The sequence below is a fragment of the Vulpes vulpes genome, chromosome 4 (genome assembly GCF_048418805.1).
Source record: "Vulpes vulpes isolate BD-2025 chromosome 4, VulVul3, whole genome shotgun sequence".
NCBI classification, from domain to species: domain Eukaryota; kingdom Metazoa; phylum Chordata; class Mammalia; order Carnivora; family Canidae; genus Vulpes; species Vulpes vulpes.
Window position 1 is genome coordinate 93,540,342 of NC_132783.1, and position 21,906 is coordinate 93,562,247.

Genomic DNA, 21,906 nt, shown 5'->3' on the forward strand with positions numbered 1-21,906 from the left:
GTTCATCTAGCTCCCTCTATTCTGATTCAGTGCCCACCAGGCAGCCCTTTGCTTACGATCTGGCTTCCCAGGTATAAGACCGCCTACATGAGACTCTGCTGCAAATGTTTCTGTGGCAATCAGTGCCTCATTGTAAATTTAAATAATTGTGTTCTGTTTTTTGTTTGTTTGTCTCATTAACTTGTTTAATGTGAGCTTATGTTGCAGAACTGAAATCTATTTTTGGGGTGCTGACAAAATCAGATTCCCAGACCATGGTTATTGTCACTGTGTGAGCCTCACAGGAGGACTTTACCTGACAGGTGGAAACTCAAACCTGCCATCCCTGTGTTTTTTCCTAGTGTCCATGCAGTTGTTAGCAACTAGGTAACCTTTTATCACATGACTTACTGCTTTACTTAGCCATTTTTCTGTTATAGGGTATTTAGATTATTTCGATGAGCATCTTTTTTAAAAAACCAGTTTTTTCTGTTTTGCCTTATCCTTGGTAAAAAAAATCTATCTAGTTCGCCTCTTTTCTTTCTTTCTTTCTTTCTTTCTTTCTTTCTTTCTTTCTTTCTTTCTTTCTTCTTTCTCTTTCTTTCTTTCTTTCTTTCTTTCTTTCTTTCTTTCTTTCTTTCTTCTTTCTCCTTCCTTCCTTCCTTCCTTCCTTCCTTCCTTCCTTCCTTCCTTCCTTCCTTCCTTTTAAAGATTTTATTTATTTATTCATGAGAAAGAAAGAGAGAGGGGCAGAGACACAGGCAGAGGGAGAAGCAGGCTCCATGCAGGAAGCCCGATATGAGACTCCATCCCAGGTTTCCAGGATCAGGCCCTGGGCCGAAGGCAGGAGCTAAACCACTGAGCCACCCAGGCTGCCCCTAGTTCACCAATTTCTGAATGTTTCCTTTGTTTTTGTGTGACAGATGAAAACTTCATGGAAAAAAGAGAAATCTATACTTTTCTATTGTCCTAGTTCTGAAATTACATTTACATAGGAATTTATGGATGAAATTCCATTTTAATTAACAGCATGTAATTGTAGATTCTTATATCTCTACATGGGATATCTCATACTATCTACTGATATACACCCCAGAATTGAACATCTTTCTGCCCAGATATATTCCAGATCACATGATGTTCAGGGATATAGTTGACATTTTGCCATCATACTTGGAGCAATAGAAGGAAGAGGTGCTATAAGGGAGGACTGTCTGGCCAGAGTTTGAAGAGGACCTGGCACTTAACTGGAAAACCACAGGTTTTCAAGAACAAATAGGAGACACTCTGGGACATATCAGTGAGTGGGAATCGGGAGAGCCTGGAGGCAAAGGCTGGACGGGTGAATTCTACCCTACCCTATCACCAGTGATTAGCAAGTCACTCACCTGAACAAAGGTTTTACAACCTAGATTTCCAAAGTCTCTCCTTGAAATTTGTTCTGAAGAGCAGGCATCCTGATGGTCAGATTGAGTAGTCTAGAATGCTCTGCTAGCTCTTCCTGGCCAGGCAGTGGGGAGCCGCTGAGTGTTTCTTAAACAAGTAAATGGATCACATTAATTTTCTTGAGAAATCACTAGCACTGGGGAAATGGATTCGAGGTGGGAAGGGGACTTGCTAGGAGAGAGAGGAATGTATAGTGTAAAACAATTTTGGCAGGGCTGTGGGGAAACTCAAGAGGTAGTCAAGAGAAGGGTGGGGAGGGAGAGGTGGAAGTTCAGGATGACTTTACATTTAAATTGACCTGGCTAATTCCATAGAACTAACAAATTACAACTATTTGGGTATGGTTTGGGTAAAAATTTGGAACTAAGTACTTGGAATTTGTGCATCCTTGTTTTTCTTTCTTACTATCTCAAAAATTTGCTGCTGTTAGGATATCTGTATACCTCTAACAATTTTTACACTGCTTATATCCTGCCTGGGGTCCATCTGTCTCTGTCTCTAACTTAACAGTTTTTGCTCTACTTGGAATTGTTTCTACCTGTTAGTATATTTAGTTCCATTCTCTGATTCTTCTGTAGTGCATCTCAGTTCATACAACTCTCTTTTTCCTATTGGAAAGTATTCCTTATTTCCAGAATCTTTCACTTTAACATCTAGAGATGAAGATTACCATGCTTTTGAGGGGGAAAAAAATTAATCGAATTCCCTTAAGAATGCCTTATATTATATTCTTATGTGTTTATAGCAGAAGAGATAAATGCATACTAAATATTACTCTCCTAGGCACTACTGCTTTGGAACCATTGCTTTGCTTCCTGGCTCTAAATGATTTCCTTTTAATTTCTCAAAATAGACATTACAACATTTCTTTTATGTAAACAAAGCCATTAAACCATTCTTTGTGGAGCAGTGAGCTTCCATACTGATACTGTTCAAATATACAGAAGCAATTTTGTTATTGCTATTTGACTATTTTGTGTCTTTAGGCAGATCATTTAACCCTTGTGAACTTTTTTTGCCTGGCATGTGAGAGACATGGATAATACCTTGGTACAATTGCTAAGTTAACTACAACGTGAAGGAATTTATGACATAATCAGAACTTTTTTTTTCTCTTTTCTAGATGTTACTGTTCACGAAGATCATTGGGTTGGTGAGACAATACTACAATCAACATTTACCAGTCAGTTATTAAATCTTGGGAGTTACTCATCTGTCCAGCCTGAAGAATGTAAGACACATTTTAAATATGATAATTTCTTAGTATTTAAAGTATATATGCATACTAGAAAATGGAATTACAATGGCAGTTTTACAAAATGTTTTCTAAATAGGTTAGCTGGCCAGTGTTGGTTTATTTTCTTTAGCAAGAATGAAAATAGAATTTATAGAGACGCCTGAGTGACTCAGTGGTTGAGCGTGTGCCTTTGGCCCAGGGCCCAGGGCGTGATCCCGGGGTCCTCAGAGGAGTTCTACATCAGGCTCCCTACAGGAAGCCTGCTTCTCCCTCTGCCTGTGTCTCTGCCTCTCTGTGTCACTCATGAATAAATAAATAAAATCTTTAAAAAAAAATAGAATTTGTAAAAATAAACTTGTGCATTGTACATCATAAATATTTTGAGAAATATTGGGGTTCAGGTTCCATTTTCATACTTTTCTTAGAGTCCACATAAGAAACATGGTCCTTAGCCTTTTAGGGAGGCATAGTTCTCTTTGAGAAGCTATGGGCCATTTCTGCAGAAAAACAGACTTAGGGAGCTAAGCACAAAATTTTGCGTATAATTCCAGATGGTTCCATGGATCTCTGAAGTTCTTCTGTAGGATTTCCCAGCCTGTGGTTAGGAACCCTTGAGCTAATGAGAAAAACATGGGCCTTGCAGTCAGACAGTTGTGGTCCGTATCCTTGTTTTTCAGTCCACCACTGTGAGGCAAGACTACTTTCCTTCTCTGACATCCATTTCTCTTCTTTAAATAAGCTATTCAGAATAGAGCCCAGCTGCTGTCTTTTCCTCCCAGAAATAAAAAAGAAAACACAATAAGGGAGACAGTATAACCTGCTAGTCAAATAGAGCAGGATTTGAATCCTGGCCCTACCACTTCTACAGTCTATGTCTTTCAGCAAAGGTACTTAATTAACCTCACTGTACCATCTGTGATATGGGAAGTAAAATACATATGTGTAGCTCATAGGGTTGCTATGAGGATTAAATGAGAGAATGAACATGGGGCATTGAAACTGCATGCAATACAAAATAACCATATAGTAGTATTAACAGGAGAAGAAATAAGCAGAATAGATTTGATAGAATAGTGAAACAGTGTCACAGAAAAATAGCTATTGGTATATAGAAAGATACTGATTAAGGAAGATATTCTTTATAATAACAAGAAAGTTGTAAGGCACATATGGAAGATACAGCATGGAATTCCAACCCATGAATAATAAGAATTCTCAAAGAAAGGCAGGGTAAGCAGAAAAGAACTGTGGTGTTTGGGAAGGGGTGAGATTTCCCTCTGTTCTAGGGAAGCTGGTCAGCTGGAAATCAGCACTGACATATTCTCGGAAAATACCTAAAGTGGAGTTCTTCATTTACCCAGTTGATACGTATTAAGTGTTGACGTTGTTTGAGGCACTTTGTGCACCGGGGGTACAGTGGTGAACAGCGTCCGCCTGGTGCTGGCCGTCATGGTGCTGGTGTTTCTGTGGGAGGACAGACAAGGTAGAAACTAAACAGACATGCAAATATAATATTTGCGGGTGAGGACGAATGCTCTGAAAGATGGAGAATACCATAGATCTGGTTGTGAAGGGCTGAGCAGAATCAGGGAGTTAGGAAGTTATTATAGTAGTTGAGGCTGAGTGGTAATGGGTAGCCAGTAGAAATAATGAGAAATAGATGGATTTGAGATATAGTTTAGACAGACCAGTTTCTATAGAAGAAATAGAAACAATTATTAAAGAACTAATGTACAAAAAAGCTGCCAGGCCTAGACAGTTTCACAGAAGTACTCTACCCATACCTTCAGAGACTGGATGGTTCCAATGCTCTAAAAATTATTCCATAGTATTGAAGAAGGAAACTTCCTAATTCCGTTTAGAAAGCAAATATAACACTGACCCTTAAACCAAATAAAGTCATTACAAATAAAAATGCAGACCAGTTTTATACATGAGATTTGATGCATGAAGTCTAAATAAAAAGTCTAAAAAAATTAGTAAACACAATCTAGCACAACATTAAAGAAATAATGATCAAGTGAGATTTTTTTTCCAGAAATGGAAAGGTATATTCAATGTTAGAAGATTCATGAATATTGAATATCATATTAATAAATCTAAAGAAAATATTATATGATTATCTGCATAGATGTTGAGAAATTTAACACTCACTTAACATAAAAAGTGCTCCAGGAAATGAGAATTGAGGGATACTGAATACTTTCTTATTCAGTATCAATAAATGCGGTATTAATACAGTGTTACAATACAATTGGTACTGTGTCGATAAAATAGAAGTATTTAGTCCTAATGTCAGTATCTTATTTAATGGAGAAACACTAGAGGCATTTCCACTGAAATCAAGGTAAGGAACAAGATGAGTATGTCCACTTTCTCTCCTACTTGTCATCAGTATACAGAGTTACCAACCAGTAGAACTAGATAAGAAGAGGTATCTGAATAGGTGAAGAAGAGTAAAAACTATATGCACAAATGCTTTGATAAATCTGAAAAATTCCAGGGAGTCAAAGATGAAATTAAAAACACAATAGCCTTCATACATACAAACACTAAACAGAGGGCATAAGTGTAGGGAAAAACTCATTTGCAAAAGCAATAAGGAAAGTACTTCCGAATAAATTTAACAAGAACTTTGCAAAACCTATATAAGGAAAAAATTGTAACCACTCCAGAAAGAATAAGGACATGAACAAATGGAAACCCATCATTCCCTTTTCATGGATAAGATGACTCAACATTATAATGGTAAAGTTCTCCATAGGTTAATTTATAAATTCAATGCCATCTTAATAAAAATATTAGGAAGTTGTGGTATGGCATCTACAACTTGATACTAATGTTCATATGGAAAAACAAACATGCAGGAATAGCTAAGAAAACATTGAAAAAGTAAGCATACGAATGACCACGCTCACCAGACAGGCTTTAAACTGTAAAGCCTCTATAATTAAAACAATGTGATTCTGGTGCATAAATAGACAAATAGACCAGTGGAATAGGAAGATCATAATTAGACCCGTATACATATAATTTAGTATATGACAAAGATGTTATCTGAGGTCACTGAGGTAAAGGTTAACTTTTTAATCAATGGTGGTGAGGCAACCAGATAGTCATTTAGAAAGAAGACAAAATTAGAACAGTATCTCATACAAGATAAAAGGATATATTTCACATGGATTAAGAATCTAAATATAAAAAGTAAAACCATTAACTGCTAGATGGAGACACGGGTGAATTTCTCTATTATTTTGGTGTAGGGAAAACTTGCTATTACTCAGAATCTAGAAACAGTAAAAAAAAAAAAAAAGACTGATAAATTTGACTATAGAAAAATAAAATTTTGCCCGAGCAATAGCACCATAAACAAGGTCAAAAGAAAACTGGCAACTTAGAATATTTGCAACATATGCTTTAGACAAAAGGCTGATATTCCTAATATATAGAGAACTCCTACAAATTGAGTGATGACAAAGGACTGATAGGAAAATGGGAAAAAGACATGAGACTTTCAAATGAAAGCTACACAGAGATCTCATTTCCCGCTATCTGATTGGCAAAAATTAAAAAATATGGCGGCCTATGCGGTTGATTAGGCTGCGGGAAGCAGGCCCTCTTGTACGTTGCTGGCGGGCATGAGAATTGCCGCAGTTCTCCTGGAGGGCTATTTGGCGCTCTAACAGGATGACCTATCTAGTCAGCTTTCAGCCCAGCCAGCCTACTTGTAGGAGTCTGTCCTGAAGATACAACAATGAGAAAATACACGCGCACAACGTTACTCAGGGCAGTGCTTCTAATTGCCAGACCCTGGGAAAAATCAGAACACCCCTATGTAGCAGAGTGACTGATCAGGTGGTGGTATATTCCTGCAGTGAAGTACTCTGCAGCCGTGACAAAGAATGAAAAGGAGCTCTGAACTGGTAGGAAGTGACTTCCAGGACATACTGCTATGTGAAAAACACAAAGCTCAACGAAGTAAACCTAGTATGCCATCTTTAGTGTAAGAAGGAGGGGAGGAATAAGATATACGTGTATCTCCTCATTTGTGAAAAAAAAATGCAGGAAAGAAAAAAACAAACCAAAGAAACTAGTTACCTACAGAGAATGGGTAGGAAAAGGACAAAAGGAAGGAGGGAATGGAAATAGGGTAACATTGAAGGGAGGGAGTAACACTTCTCTGAGTGGGTCTCTTTGTGTGGCCTTGACTCACAGTGATGCTTCCCATCCCCACCATAAAACCATCAAAACCAACTAAAATGTAGTGGAGGGGGCAGCTCAAAGGGAACACCAATACTGACAAATGAACCCAACTGTATTACACGTGAATAAAATAATTACACAGGAGGGTGGGTGGGGGGAAGACAAGATCAAACCTCAGTAACTGTTGAAAGCAGCGTACGGACTGGATTCTGCTAGGCCCAGGACGAAGGGATGGCGTGAGTGCTGCGGTCTGGTTACTGGAGGTGCTTCCCCGGGGGGGCGTGGGTTAGCAACAGCCTGGAAACTGGAAGCAACAAAATGGAAAAGGCAATTTCTCATTGAAAAGATGTAAGTGTAATGATGTTTTATTATGAGTATTTGAAGTATTGCCACATCTGGGAGAGCCTATTTCTATGGAGCTAAATGAGTTGTAAGTAATATTCAATGTATTTAAAGGCTAATTTTTTTTTAAAGAGTTTATTTACTCATGAGAGACACAGAGAGAGAGGCAGAGACACAGGCAGAGGGAGAAGCAGGCTCCATGTGGGGAGCCCGATGTGGGACTCGATCCCAAGACCCGGGACCACAGCCTGGGCCGAAGGCAGGTGCTAAACCGCTGAGCCACGCCAGGTGTCCCAAATTAGAGAAGCTTTGAAGGTTACTTTAAATTCTTTGTTTTTATACTTAACATTTATATTGCCCTGTTTTAGGTTGGTAGCTAAAGTATATTCTTTTTTGTTTGATTTAGGGGAATGGTTATCAGTTGATACTTTGAGAATACTGTAATTGTTTTTCTTCTGAAAGGATACATCAATTTGGTTAGGTTTTTGTTTTTGTGTTTGCAAGTGGCTACAACTCAGGAGAACATTCTTACCTCCGATCAATATGTTGTGCTTTTGTAAAAGACTTCTGCTCTTTCCTCATTATGGTGAGGTGTTATGTATTTTACAAACCTAGTCCTGATAATTTGATAGGACATAAAGTTATCTTAAATATTATTAAATTGAAATGATTAAGTTAAATGTATAAATCAAAGGTTAATACAATGTTTTTGTGAAGTAGACTGTTTTAGATGGAATCTAAGTAATCCTGTGTTTCTGTCTGATAAAGCAGGGATAAATAATTTGATATCAGAGATCTTTGTATTTTCCCCGAAAAACTCCACATTGTAGACAAAGAATGAAGCCCAGAGAAGTCATGTATATAAGTTCACAGAACTCATTGTTGACAGAGTCAGAATCTGAACCCATCTGAATTTTGATTCCACACGTGCTGGAATATTGCAAAAGAGGGATCAGGATGTCTGGTGGACGAATTGGAGCCACGGTCAAAGCTGCTTGGAACTGGGTTTTGCTGTAATCGAATGGGTCTTCTCGCTTCCTCTCTTGCTCTCATTGCTCTTTCCCGCCATCTGTTCTTCTCTCTTACGCTTCTTGCCTTTGTCAGTGATATCACCATTGCTTCATAGAAGTCATTGACTAATGGAGTCATCTTAACTAGAATAGATTTCAGGTTCTAAAAACCTTCAAGCATTTATTATTTATTTTCATCCGTGCGCTCAGCTGCGTAAGGAATCTTGATACCATCTTTCATCTTTTCTGTATCCTCTCCATCTCACTGTCCCTTGGGTTCCACCTCTAAACTATTTTCACAGGTCTGACACCCCTTTCCGCAGTCTTGCCTGGTTTCTAGCACTTATCGTCTCCCGCCGGGGGCTGCTAGCCTCCTAAATGTTCCTCCTACTCTTGTCTGTGAAAATTGATTCCTCCGCATTAAAGGGTCCATGAACGTGGATGGGAAGGCATCACATCTCTATTTTCTCCGACAGCTAACTGAATATGAGCATCTGCTTCCATCGTGCATCAACAATGCACAGTAGTAGCAGCAGTGCCTGTGTCTTGGCCACCATATCACATTACAGTTGTCAAAGATAACAAATATATTTTTTTAAAAAATATTTATTTACTCATGAGAGACAGAGAGAGAGGCAGAGACACAGGCAGAGGGAGAAGCAGGCTCCATGCGTGAGCCCAATGCAGGACTCGATCCCAGGACCCCGGGGTCACACCCTGGACCAAAGGCAGATGCTCAACCACTGAGCCACCCCGGCATCCCAATAACTTGAATATAATTTATGCCTGTCACTGGTTTGAAATTATGGTAATTGTTACATATTCTGTTATATTTTGTTATCAAATGTACTAATGAGGCACATGATTGCTCTATTTCCATGTGGTTGGTTTTGCAATCTTATTTTATGCATTGCAAAATATGATTTTGTAATGAAAATGTTATAAAATTAGATGATGGCAATAGTTGAACAACATTGTGAAATACTAAAAAAAAATGAATCATACACTTCATTATCTTTTTTTATTTTGTTTATTTTATTTAAAGATTTATTTATTTATTTATGATAGACACAGAGAGAGAGAGAGAGGCAGAGACACAGGAGGAGGGGGAAGCAGGCTCCATGCCGGGAGGCTGATGTGGGACTCGATCCCAGGACTCCAGGATCGCGCCCTGGGCCAAAGGCAGGCGCTAAACTGCTGAGCCACCCAGGGATCCCCTATCTTTTTTTAATTAAAAAATTTTTTTTTAAAAACAGGCTCCACACCCAACATGGGGTTTGAACTCATTACCTTGAGATTTAGAGTTGTGTGCTCTACCGACTGAGCCATCCAGATGCCCCAAATGATACACATTGAAAGGGTGAATTTTATGTATGTGAATTATATCTCAATAAGGCTGTTAAAACTATTATTCTGATGATGGATTCATATGCTTCATCAGACTACCAGAAGCATCTATAGTATATAAAGGAATACAGATCCCTTTTTTCTTTACCTGGAAATATACCCCCTCCTTCATCTACTACCTAGAAAACTCTAGGATATTTTTTCCAAAACCCAGCTAAAATACTCCTTCAATAAAGACTCTTCCAACTTGGCTGGGCGGTGGTTTTGTGTGTTCTTAGGAGGGCTTACATGTATCTCTCACCCCCTCAGCCCAGTGTTTGTTATTGCCTATCTCGAGGTCGATAATTCCTTCAGTGTGGGTATCGTGTCAAGATACCTCTTTGTATCCCTAGCACCTGACATAATGCCTGGCTCATAGTGGATGGTCTCCTGATAAGTGAATGAATAATGAGGCTTTAGTGCAAGAAATACATTAGGATGAGAATATTAATGGGAGAAGGAAAGAAGAATCATTTGTTTCATTCCTACTGAAATCAGCAGATAGACCCAACCTTCTAAAAAAGTACTTAAGTGCTTTTTGCTAGGATCTTATTTTGGTCAACAGTCTACTGTATATTCAAATATACTTCCTTTTCCTTCAGGGAATTTAAATTTTAATCAGCAAACCTCATCAATCTGTACATTTAAAATTATGCATTTTATTGTATGTAAAGTATAGCTCAAAAAATGAGAAAAATTTGAAACAAATAATTAAAAAATAAAGGAAAATATTTAAATGATATAATGACCAAAGAACTAAACATCTGATTTAACAATCAAGAGAAATATTACAGGGGCACCTGGATGGCTCAGTGGTTGAGCGTCTGCCTTCGGCTCAGGTCGTGACCCCGGGGTCCTGGGACCAAGTCCCACGTTGGGCTCCCTGCAGGGAGTCTGCTTCTCCCTCTGCCTGTGTCTCTGCCTCTCTCTGTGTGTCTCTCATGAATAAATAAATAAGATCTTTTTTAAAAAAGAGAAATATTACAATGTAGCACACGCTCAAATGCCAAATGAGAGCTGGAGATAAAAGCCCTGGGGGAAGAAGTTACTAGGAGCCTCTGTATAGTGATTGCTTTTCTGTGTTGTATTTGGAGAGGCAGAGAGGATGACAGCATTGCAGCCAGTGATAGTGGTGAGGATGGAGGCTTAGAAGTGGGGAAGAGGCAGCCTGTTCAGGGAAAGAGTCAGTTAGATGACCCATAAGAGTATTTCAGATGAGAAACATAAGAGTCTTGGGGAAGAACAGTAGCAGTTGGGATGTTGGGGGAGACAAGAGCAAATCAGACTGCAGGGGTTAGGGAAACAACTGGGTATAACAGGGTAGTGGAGGAGTCAAAGAAATCACCGAAATACTGAAATTCATAGAAAATCACCGAAATTCATAGAAAAATGCTATCATTAACAAAATAGAGAAGGGAGCTGGGCAGGTTGTTTTGGAGACAGTGAATAATTCTAATTCCCTTGGTTAAAAATATCAAGCATATTTTTGCACCTAAACATTTAAGAAAAAGTTAGTATTTTTAGAAATGAAAGCATGTTTTACTTTTAATCACACTTTACAACATAAAGAAAATTTCTAAGAAAATATTGTGTTGTTAGGAAGGTAGAGTTTTGCTATCTTTCATACACAGGTATGTTTTTTCTTTCTTAGATTCCGGTATAGTTAATGGTGTTGTACTTCAAGACTTACTGGCATATGTGTCTTCTGAACATTCCTATCTCAGAGATCTTCCTCAGAGGCAGCCTCAGAAAATGAACAGCATAGAATTTGTAGAATTGGAGCGGCTGCAGCCAGACATACTAGTCCATGCAGTACTAAGAGTCGTTGATATCACTGTACTGACAGGTAAATATTTGGGGGGCACCTTCTTAATTTTAGATTATAAAGTAATTAAGATACAAGACTTTGATAGTATATTATTTGGTTATTACTATTATTTATCATCAGACATTAAAGTATGGTGTTCTGTGTGATTAAGTAATGCTAGCTGAAATATTTATTTTCCAGAGGCACTATACAGTTATAGAGGACAGAAGCAAAAGAAAGTTATGTTAACAGTGGAACAGGTCCAAGGTCAACATTATGTGCTTGTATTATGGGGTCCTGGAGCAGCCTGGTACCCTCAACTTCAAAGGAAAAAAGGTAAATATACCAAAAAGGATTTAACCTATTTATAGTTAGGTAAATGATTAATGCTTAAGAGCCTAAGATGAGGAACATCTTAAGAGAAGAAGATAGGCTACATTTGAAATAGTAGGCGCTCATAACTGAATGTTCTTCCTCAGATTTCTTATGATTTTACATCTCATGTAAGCAATTTAGTGATCTAAAAAGTCCTCTACAATTAATAGTGGCAAAGAAAAGCTTCCATTTATTCCCAGGTATACTACTTTACCTTTTCAGTGAAGATCTTATCTCCTTCCGGAAACGTTCTTTAAAAATTGAAATCTGGAGAAGCTTCTACAATTTTTATTCAGCCAGAGTACTCTGATGGATAAACTTCTCTCTGGTTATAAGGCAGATGTTAGGGGAGCTGCATTAACCCTTTCAAGTCTCAATGTTCCTGTTTCATAAATTAGTGTGTTCCAGGTTTTTATACCAGTTGTTTTAAAAGTGTGGACTATTAGCCATCTGTAGCATGCTTATGTTTTAAATATGACCCATGATTACATTTTTCCTTAAAGCATGAGTTATTAATAATTTAGGATAAATTTAATTAAGTGGCATTGATGTTTCAATAAAACCGTATAATATCTTCATTTTGATATTGTGAGATCCTTTTGTTGTAAATAGTCAGAGATGGTTTAACTAGTGGCTTATGAGTTATTTTATCCTGCTGAATTATTCCAGAGATTAAGTGTGTGACTCATTCTGTTTTCCTTGAAAGAGTTAATGTCTCTTCCCGAACTTCTCCCTACAAAATAGTTATCTAAGCATATGATCTGTCACATTCTCTCCCTTAATCATTAATAGCCTCTGACCAGGCTTTGAGATAAGTCTGACTTTTGACTTTCATGTTAGGATCAAACAATAGTAAATATTTGTTCAGTTGAGAAATCTGACAAACATGTGTCAGTTGACCACTATATCATAGCCGGGGACATGAGTCTAGTGCATGTGAAACAAAAATGTAGGTCAACGGTGTTACTCCATTTGTGATGGAGCTTGTAGCAGAGCAGATTGCTCCATGCTTAACATGAATGTTCTTCTAAAAGTAGTAGTTATTTAGCTAGTAGAAGAGTCATTATAGTTGTCTCCGGATAATTCTGTGGTATTTAGGTTAATACTGGAAATTTGTGAAACCAGGAATTAAGATAGAGTTGTTTTTTGTTCATTCATTCCTTCAGCATACTTACAACCATCATTTTTAAGTTTTGATATCCACCTCAATACCTCAAAATTGTTCTTTTCAAAAGTACCAATTTGAAGGATCATCTAAGTAAGTGATTCTACTTTTAGAAACTGTTGGCATTTTATCCATTCGTTTAGTATTTCTTTTGGCATTAACATCCATATTGGGCACTGGTTTTACTTGTTCTAAGGGTAACAAACTCACATTTAGGTGATATAATCAGAAGTGATCATCACTTAGTCATCATTGTTGAATACTTGTTGATCAGAGTTGATGTTTTGGGGGAGAATTACAAGAAATCCCAAATTCACATTCTTTTGAAATAGGCATGGGGCTTTGTAGTGAGCTCTGATCACAGTTTAGGTCCTGATGAAGGTAGACTTCATACTGTACACTTCTTAGGAATAACTGGGTACATAAAATAAGCTATTTAGAACTAAATGCCATTCCAATTCAAATTCTGAAGGTATTTAAGTCTAAAATTTTAAAAGTATAACAAATTATAATATTCTCGTGACATTATTAATTAAGCACAGGGTAATGCAAATGATCCCAACATTTGTAATTATACTTCATGCAAATCATAATTGTATGGAGGTTTGAAATCTACTCACACCCTTACTTCACGATTTAAATATAGAAATGTATTAGAAATGGTCTCCATTACCAGCCTCCCTCAGACTTGCTAGTCTAACCTGCACACAACTACTTCCTGATACTTGAACTTGCCAGTCCTTTTCCTGCCTTAGGATCTTGAGTTTATGATTCCTTTACCTGGAGTGCTTTCTCCTCCAGCTCCCCACATGATGTCTCCTTCATTTCTCAGCTCCAAGATCATATCCTCAGAGCGACCTCATACGTATATACATAATCACTTTAATTGACATAGGTTATAAATATGACATAGCTTATATAATAATAGGAATAGATTATAAATAAATAACAAAAAATCTATAACATAGATCATAAATTCCGTGAATACAAGCATTCTACCAAACTTATTTATTCATCCCTGTATCCTCATTACATAGCCCTGTGCCTGCCCTCGTAAATGCTTTATGAATGAGTGAATGAATGAATGGATGGATGGATGAAGACTAAAATACAGATCAGCAACCACTCACTCAACATTTCCGATCTTTAAGGACTAAGAGAAGCAAGTTTGAGGAGGGAAAAATTTTGTTTCAAATGATAAGAAATCACAAGTTTGAAAATGCTGTACACAAGGGTTTTCCAGTTCCTGGAATGTATTAATAAATTCCATTTGAACTTGGGCACAGAAGGCTGTCAGTGACCCAAACTAGAACTCTTCTCTGGCTAACTTCAGCAGTTAGGGGGCATATATATGGAGTGTACAGGGGTATCTCACAGTACATAGGGCAAGAGCTTGATGGGCTCACGGGCACTTGGAACTGGGAGCTGCAGTTTCTCCATCTGTCTGCTTTAGTCACTCAGTGCAGACTTTCTCTGCTTTTCAACCACATGGAAGCCAGCAGAAGATGCTTACCCTGTAGCCCTTGATCTTCCTTTTCCTTTTAAGAGACCAGTCCATTTCCAAATTCCCAGCAAAGAATATCTGATTGCCCAGATTGAGTAAGATCCAATCAACTGTGGCCCTGGGACAGGGTGGGAAGGTACAATAGGAATGCCTGGGCTTTTTGGGGGGTGGGGTGGGGGACAGCTGAGGGTCATTTGTGGTCTGAGTGGACACACAAAGGTATTTACCACCAAAGATAGGAATGTTCACTAGCCTGGAGAGACGTATGTGATGTTACTGTTTAGTTTAAAAAGTAGATTATAAAATCTCATGTATAATAGGATCCCATTTTAATAAAGTGGGACCATGAGTGTGTGTATACATTAAATAATTTGAAACTACATATACTAAAATGCTAGCAGTGGTTACTGTGTTTTTTTCTTTATGCCTTTAGTTTGAATTTTATGCATGTGTGAATCTGCATTTAGTTTTTATACATTTAGCAAAAACTTCAGATTTAGTATACAGAGTGTAATATAATGAAGTACCTATTATAATACCCATTATACCCATTATATTAGAACATTGGCCAATCTTATTTCACCTATTACGACTCTTTTGTCTTACTGTATATTTTATAGTAAATACATTTTATTTATAACTAAGAAATAAAGCAAACTTTTCCTTTTGAAAAAAAGAAGGTAAGTACTGTTTGAGATAGATAACAATTGAGCTAACAATTTGAGAAAAAAGTAGAATTAAATTTATACTTAATATTTGTGCCAAAATAAATTCCAGGTGCATTAGAGATTCAAATATTTTTTTTCAAAAAAGAAACAATGAGTAGTAGAAAATATAAGCAAACTTATTTGTAATCTAAAGATTGGTAGGTTAAACATAACGCAGCAACAAGAACTATACATAAAAATCACCATATACCAAATTAAAAGGCAAGTGAAAAGCCAGAAAAAAAAATGTTGCATTTTGTTAGAAAATAATTCAAAAGCAAAAGACAAATATCTGAAAGGATAAATGAGTAATAGATATAAACAGGATGTCCCCAAAGAAGAAATAAAAATGGCCAATGAATGTATGGAAAAAAATGGACTTACTAGTAATTGAAGGCACACACATAAAATAATGACAGTACATGATTTTTCTCCTGAGAAATTGATACAGAACATACAAGGGAATAGCTACTCTCATAAACTATTGGAAATGTAGATTGGCAAAACCTTTCCTAAAGATTACCGACAATGCATATGAAAACCGAATTTAGAATACCTTTGGCCTAATAACTACACTTTTAGGAATTTATTGTGGCTATGAATGAAGATGTAGCTAAAAATGCATTTATCACAGTATTTTTTCTAACAGTTAAAAAAAAATAACCAACATGCCCCCAAATAGGGAATTGTTATAATAATTTTAAAGATTTTTGGCATATCTGTATAGTATTTTAAATAATATAGAATAATACTTAATGACATATAAAATATATTTGGCATATTAAGACAAATTAGAAACAACTGGATGAAAAAAAAAAAGAAGAAACAACTGGATGTCCACTGAAAGTGTTAACTGTGTTTATTTGGGGGTATTGAGATTATGGCTGTTATTTTATTTATTTAATCTGATTTCTAACTTAGAAGCATGTATTTTGTAATAAGACAAACTATTTTATTTATTTACTATTTTAAAGATTTTATTTATTCATTCGTGAGAGACACAGGGAGAGAGGCAGAGACACAGGCAGAGGGAGAAGCGGGCTCGCTGCGGGGACCTGATGCAGGACTCGATCCCGGGACTCCAGGATCCCACCCTGAGCTGAAGGCAGACACTAAACCGCTGAGTACCCCAGGGATCCCTGAAGCAAACTATTTTAAAAATAGTGATTGTTTTTAAGCAGTGACTTGGAATATATATGCTTTAGCTCTTTCTAATGATGCTCTATCTATACAGCTTTACTGACTTGTTTTAAGATTTTCCATTTTTCAAGAAGAAACTAAGGGAAAAAACTAAGGAGGTGGTGGTGGGGAAGGGTGTGAATTAGATTTATGGCCTGAAGAAGTGGAAACTAAAAAGACAGCTGTTATTATTAGAAGACTTAGTGCCAAGAAATACTTTTGTTTTATTAGAATTTGAAGTTGAATGTATTAAAATAGAATAGGGACTATTTGGCAAGAAGCTCTGTGCCACTGCAGTTTTAACCATTACAATTATGGCTGAGGGAACTAAAAATACATGCTGCAATTGTCTCTCAATGCTTTTTTTTTTTATCCTGGAAAAATTAGTTAAATAAGAAAATGAAGGTGTTGAAAATCAGTGAGAGATATTGATTATGGCGGATGTGTGTCCATTTCTATGCCTTACTAGTTTTAAAAACCTTTGTCTGTAGATATCAAAACAGGAATTAGCTACTCTGAGAAGCAGTTGGTTATGATAAATTATGACTGTTTAAGAGACCAAGAAATCTTTAGAAAAACTTTAATTAAAATTATCTCCAGGGACACCTGGGGGGCTCAGCGGTTGAGTGTCTGCCTCCGGCTCAGGCTGTGACCCCAGGGTCCCAGGATCTAGTCCCACATCGGGTCCCCGCAGGGAGCCTACTTCTCCCTCCGCCTGTGTCTCTGCCTCTCTCTGTGTGTCTCTCATGAATAAAAAAATTAAAAAAATTAAAAAATAAAATTATCTCCAGCATCCTCATCCCAATGCCCTGAAACAGTGTAATTCACATTTTTCTTTTTATACCCAAATTCCTTAGTGTGATGAAAGTTGTATTTAACTGACTTAATTGGATCAATTTATTTAATCTGATTCTGAGCCTGGATTATTTCCTTTTTGGTGACTTTTTGTTTTTGTTTGTTTGTTTAAGATTATATTTGGGAATTTAAATATCTTTTTGTTCAGCACAATGATATCGTAGAAAGCCTAGAATTGCATACAACATTTTGGTCATCCTGTGAGTGCCTGTTTGATGATGATATAAGGGCAATTACGTTTAAAGCAAAATTTCAAAAAAACACACCCTCCTTTGTGAAGATCTCAGATTTGGCAACACACCTGGAAGATAAGCGTTCAGGTAAGATCTTTATATTCCTCATTTTAATTTAAGCAAGGCAAGCTACCATTTGTGGGAAAAAATGTGTAATTAAATATGAAAGTTGGGCAGCCCGGGTGGCTCTGTGGTTTAGTGCCGCCTTCAGCCCAGGGCGTGACCCCGGAGTCCCGGGATCAAGTCCTGCATGGGGCTCCCTGCATGGAGCCTGCTTCTCCCTCTGCCTGTGTCTCTGCCTGTCTCTCCCTGTGTCTCTCATGAATAATTAAGTAAAATCTTGAAAGAAAGAAGAAAGAAAGAAAGAAAGAAAGAAAGAAAGAAAGAAAGAAAGAAAAGAAATGAAAAAGAAAGAGAGAGAGGGAGGGAGGGAGGGAGGGAAATATAGATCACTGTAAAGAACTCAGCCAGATATTTGCATCTTCTTAGCTTTCTCCTTTGAGGTTAAGTTGTAATTATTAAGGATCACTTAAAAATATTTTTTGCATACATATACAAGCTGCTTATCACTTAATAAACCAGAAATAGAAAAATGACCCTAACCAGAGTCAGTTGATTGAGATAAGCATTTTATCAAGTTACTAAACTGTTACCTGTACATGGTTTTTAAAATTTAGCATTGATACAGAATGCATGCAATTTGCTTGCTGCCTTAGTAAAATGTAATAACAGACTTCCTGAACTCACATATTTATGTGTGTGTGCATGTATGTGTATAAAATTCATCCTCAGAAACATACTACAGCTATGCAGAAGATTGCCTTTGGTGATGGATTTTATATACATACACATTTTTCATGAACTTAATACCATTAAAGTAATTAATTTTGAGTGTAGTAGTAAAAGGAATATGTTTTAGGTTCAATACGCCATACACTTTGGAATGAAGAGAATAAAATGGTGAAAATGACTAGATAAGTTGATACAGTTTTAGCAGGAAATACTTTTCATTAAACTGTATTGGCTTCCTCAGTACAGAGATGATGCTAAAAGTGTGCTAACTCCTAGTAAAATGTGTAACAGATTAAACTGCATTTGAAACTATATTTAAGGTTGTTAAATGCCAACAATCAATAAGTGTCCATGATCATCAATTTTGGAAATTAACAATGTTTTCTGGTGGCTACTGTAGCAATTGTTTTTAGAGGGGGAGTGAGGGTAGAAAAATATGGGATGTGCCTGTAAATTTATAGTTATGTAAGTTTTTTAATGAAGAAAATCTTCGGTCAAATTTTTTTCTCAGAATTTGTATGAGATTATCATTTTTGGTGCTTTTATGAAGGTTAAGTTATTAAGAATAACTCAGGAACTTTGGATCTTGGTACTAAATTTTAATATTATTCTGTCATTTACATGAATAATTTTCCAGCTTCTTATAGTTTTAGATTTTATTAAATGTTAGATGTGGTTTGAGTGAAGCAAGATTATTTTTACAGTTCTAAGAAAAAGAATCTGACCCAAAATGAAATGAGTTGAAACTCCTAAGAGATCACGTGTTAAGAGTCTCAAGTATATTTCTAGGACTTTTTGCTAGCGTGCTATGCCCCCTTTTGGTCCATCCCCAGAATGTAAAAGCTGTGTCCATTTGTGTCCATAAGCAGAGCAGAAGATAACTCAGAGTGGTTTTCAAATATGGTTCAGAGCATCAAATTTAAAATTATTTTTAACAGAATTTTTAGGGTATAATTTTCATACAGTGAACCACCCTCACTTGAAGTGTCCACATTCATACTGGTGAGTTGTGACACGAAACCCACGAAACCGTCACCAGGCTGCCCCTTTGTAATGTCACCCTTCCCCGGGTACGTGCTCCCCCCCATCCCTCCAGGCAGCCCATCTGCTTTCTGTCCTTGGAGATTAGTTTGAATTTTCTATGATTTTATATACATGGAATCATACATTATGTACACTGTGTTGCTTGGCATTTTTAATTAAGTAAATTATTTCGCGACGTATCTGTGCTTTTGTGCACATAAGTTCATTCTTCTTTATTCTGTTGTACGAACGTACCATGATTTGTCTATCTGTCCATCTGCTGATGGGCATCTGGGTCGTTTCCAGCTCTTAGCTCTTGTAAGTAGAGCTTCTATAAACATTCATGTTCAAGATGTTATATGGGCATAGTCTTTCTTTATTCCTGAATAAATACCTAGTAGCTGAATAAGCTGAAGGTTATATAGTAGGTGCATGTTTAACTTTTTAAGAAACTGCCAAACTTTTCCAAAGTGGTTGTGGCATTTTGCATTTCCACCAAGCAGCGTGTGAGAGTTCTGTTTTTCCCACATTCGTGTCAACACTTGGTATGGGCCTTCTTTATAATTTCTGTAATGATAAGTCATTGTGGTTTTAATTTGCATTTCCCTATTGGTTAATGATGTTGAACATTTTTTCATGGACTCAGTTGCCATCCATATGTCTTCTTTGATGAAGTGTCAACTGAAATCTTTTGCCTACTTAAAAACAAAGGGTTGATTATTTTCTTACTATTGATTTTGAGAGTTCTTTATATTCTGGGTGAAAATTATTTGTTATGTATAGGCTTTGCAGATATGTTTTCCCAGTCTGTTACTAGTACGTTCATTCTTTTAACCAGGCCTTTTGAAGACCTTAAGTTCTGAATTCTGATGAACTCCCAATTTATCCATTTGTTCTTGTATGACTGATGTTCTTGATTTCCTACTTAGAAAATCTTTGCCTTACTGAGTGTCACAAGCATTTATATCCTATATTATTTTAGAAGTTCTAGAGTTTTAGGGTTCACATTTGGGTCCAGGATCTGTTTTGAGTTTAATTTTTGTATATTTTGTGATGCATGGCTGGGAGCTCTATTCCTTTTTGCATACGAATACCCAGCTGTTTAAGCCCCATTTGTTGAAGAGATTGCCATTCTTCCAGTGAATTGTTTTTACCCCTTTGTTAAAATCAGTTGTCCACTTGTATGTGGTCTATTTTTGGGCTTTCTCTTCTATTTTACTGATCTATTTGTCTATCTTTACATCAGTACCACATTATTTTGATCACTATAGCTGTATAATATGCCTTAGAATCAGATATCGTTTGCCTTCCTTTTGTTCTTTTTCAAAGTAGTTTTGGCTATTCTGTGAATTTTACAGTTTGTCAATTTCTAGAAAAAATGCCTGCAGGGATTGTTTTGAAGCTATCCATCAACTTGAGGGAGAATTGACATCTTAATATTGAGTTTGCCGACCTATGAACAAAATATGTCTCTTATTTCTCTTAGCTGTGTTTTATAGTTTTCAGAAAACAGGGTTTTCATATCTTTTCTCAGACTTATTCCTGTTTTCTATTTTTCTGCTATTATAATAGGTGCTCTTTATTTAAAATTTTTTTTTATTTTTAAAGATTTTATTTATTTATTCATGAGAGAGGCCGAGACACTGGCAGAGGGAGAAGCAGGCTTCATGCAGGGAGCCCAATGTGGGACTCGATCCCGGGATCATGCTGTGAGCCAAAGGCAGACGCTCAACTGCTGAGCCACACAGGCGTCCCAATAGGTGCTTTTTAAAATTTCAGTTTTAATTGTTTGTTGCTATTATGTAAAAATATCATTGTTTTTTTGTATATTGATCTCGTCTTTTGTAACCTTGCTAAACTCACTAAGCTCAATAGTAACTGTTTGGTAGATTTGAATTTTCTATATAGATGATCGTGTTATCTGTGAATAAAGAGTTTTATTTCTTCCTTTCCAGTCTGGATGTCCTTTCTTTATTCTTCTCACCCCTTTACATGTGATAACTTCTCTAATATAATATTGAAAAAAAGTTGTAAGAGCAAACGTTTTTACCTTGTTTCTGGTATTAGGGAGAAAACATTTGTTCTTCATTATTAAGTATGACGTTGACTTAGAGTTTTCCTGGATGCTCTGTCTGAAGCTGATGAAATTGCCTTTTATTCCTAGTTTGCTGAAAAACTTTTAAAATCAAGAATGAATGTTAGAATTTATCAGACACTCTTTCTCCATCAATTAAAGTGATCTTACAGTTTTTCTTTTGCAATCTTTTAATATAATTGATTGATTTTAGAATGTTAAAACAACTGCATTTATGAGGTAAACCCTACTTGGTCATGATGTGTCCTTTTTATATATTGCTGGATTTAATTTGCTAACATTTGTTAAGAATTTTTATGTCTGTGTTCATGAACGATAGATTTTTTTTTTCTTCTTGTAATAGCTTTTTCTGCTTTTGGTATTAGAATAATGCTCATGGAATGAGTTGGGATGTAGATCCTCCTCTTCAGTTTTCTGGAAGAGTTTGTTTAGAATTAGAATGTTTTCTTCCTTACATGTTTGGTAGAAGTGAAGCTCTGTGGGCCTGAAGTTTTCTTTATTGGAAGGTTTTAACTCTACTCGGGCAGTGGAGGAGCTACATTTCATTTGCTGTCATGGAGAAGTCAGC

The 21,906-nt window shown here is 36.6% G+C and overlaps 1 protein-coding gene and 1 long non-coding RNA gene across 36 annotated transcripts in view; one reads left to right on the top strand and one right to left on the bottom strand.

Annotated features, from left to right (window-relative positions):
- SHLD2 (shieldin complex subunit 2) overlaps positions 1-21,906 on the top strand; it is a 77,701-nt gene that overhangs the window by 48,227 nt on the left and 7,568 nt on the right. For 20 of the 34 annotated variants that reach the window (XR_012001142.1, XR_012001141.1, XM_072756446.1 and 17 more), the window contains 4 exons: positions 2,549-2,656; positions 11,255-11,449; positions 11,612-11,746; positions 17,309-17,515. Coding sequence is in view for 32 of the 34 variants with exons in the window: in XM_072756446.1 (XP_072612547.1) it covers positions 2,549-2,656; positions 11,255-11,449; positions 11,612-11,746; positions 17,309-17,515 (645 nt within the window). In the remaining 2 variants the exon portion in view is untranslated. The remainder of the gene's footprint in view (positions 1-2,548; positions 2,657-11,254; positions 11,450-11,611; positions 11,747-17,308; positions 17,516-21,906) is intronic. The other 14 variants (XM_072756451.1, XM_072756430.1, XM_072756453.1 and 11 more) reach the window with 2 other exon arrangements.
- On the bottom strand, positions 1,454-12,114 carry LOC112925292 (uncharacterized). 2 transcript variants are annotated; one of them, XR_012001143.1, is made up of 4 exons: positions 12,000-12,114; positions 7,039-7,169; positions 4,020-4,126; positions 1,454-1,512 (listed from the first exon to the last, which is right to left on the bottom strand). It is a non-coding gene; the product is annotated as an uncharacterized lncRNA (long non-coding RNA). The 2 variants fall into 2 exon arrangements; XR_003236070.2 differs by lacking the exon at positions 1,454-1,512 and having other exon boundaries at positions 3,997-4,126.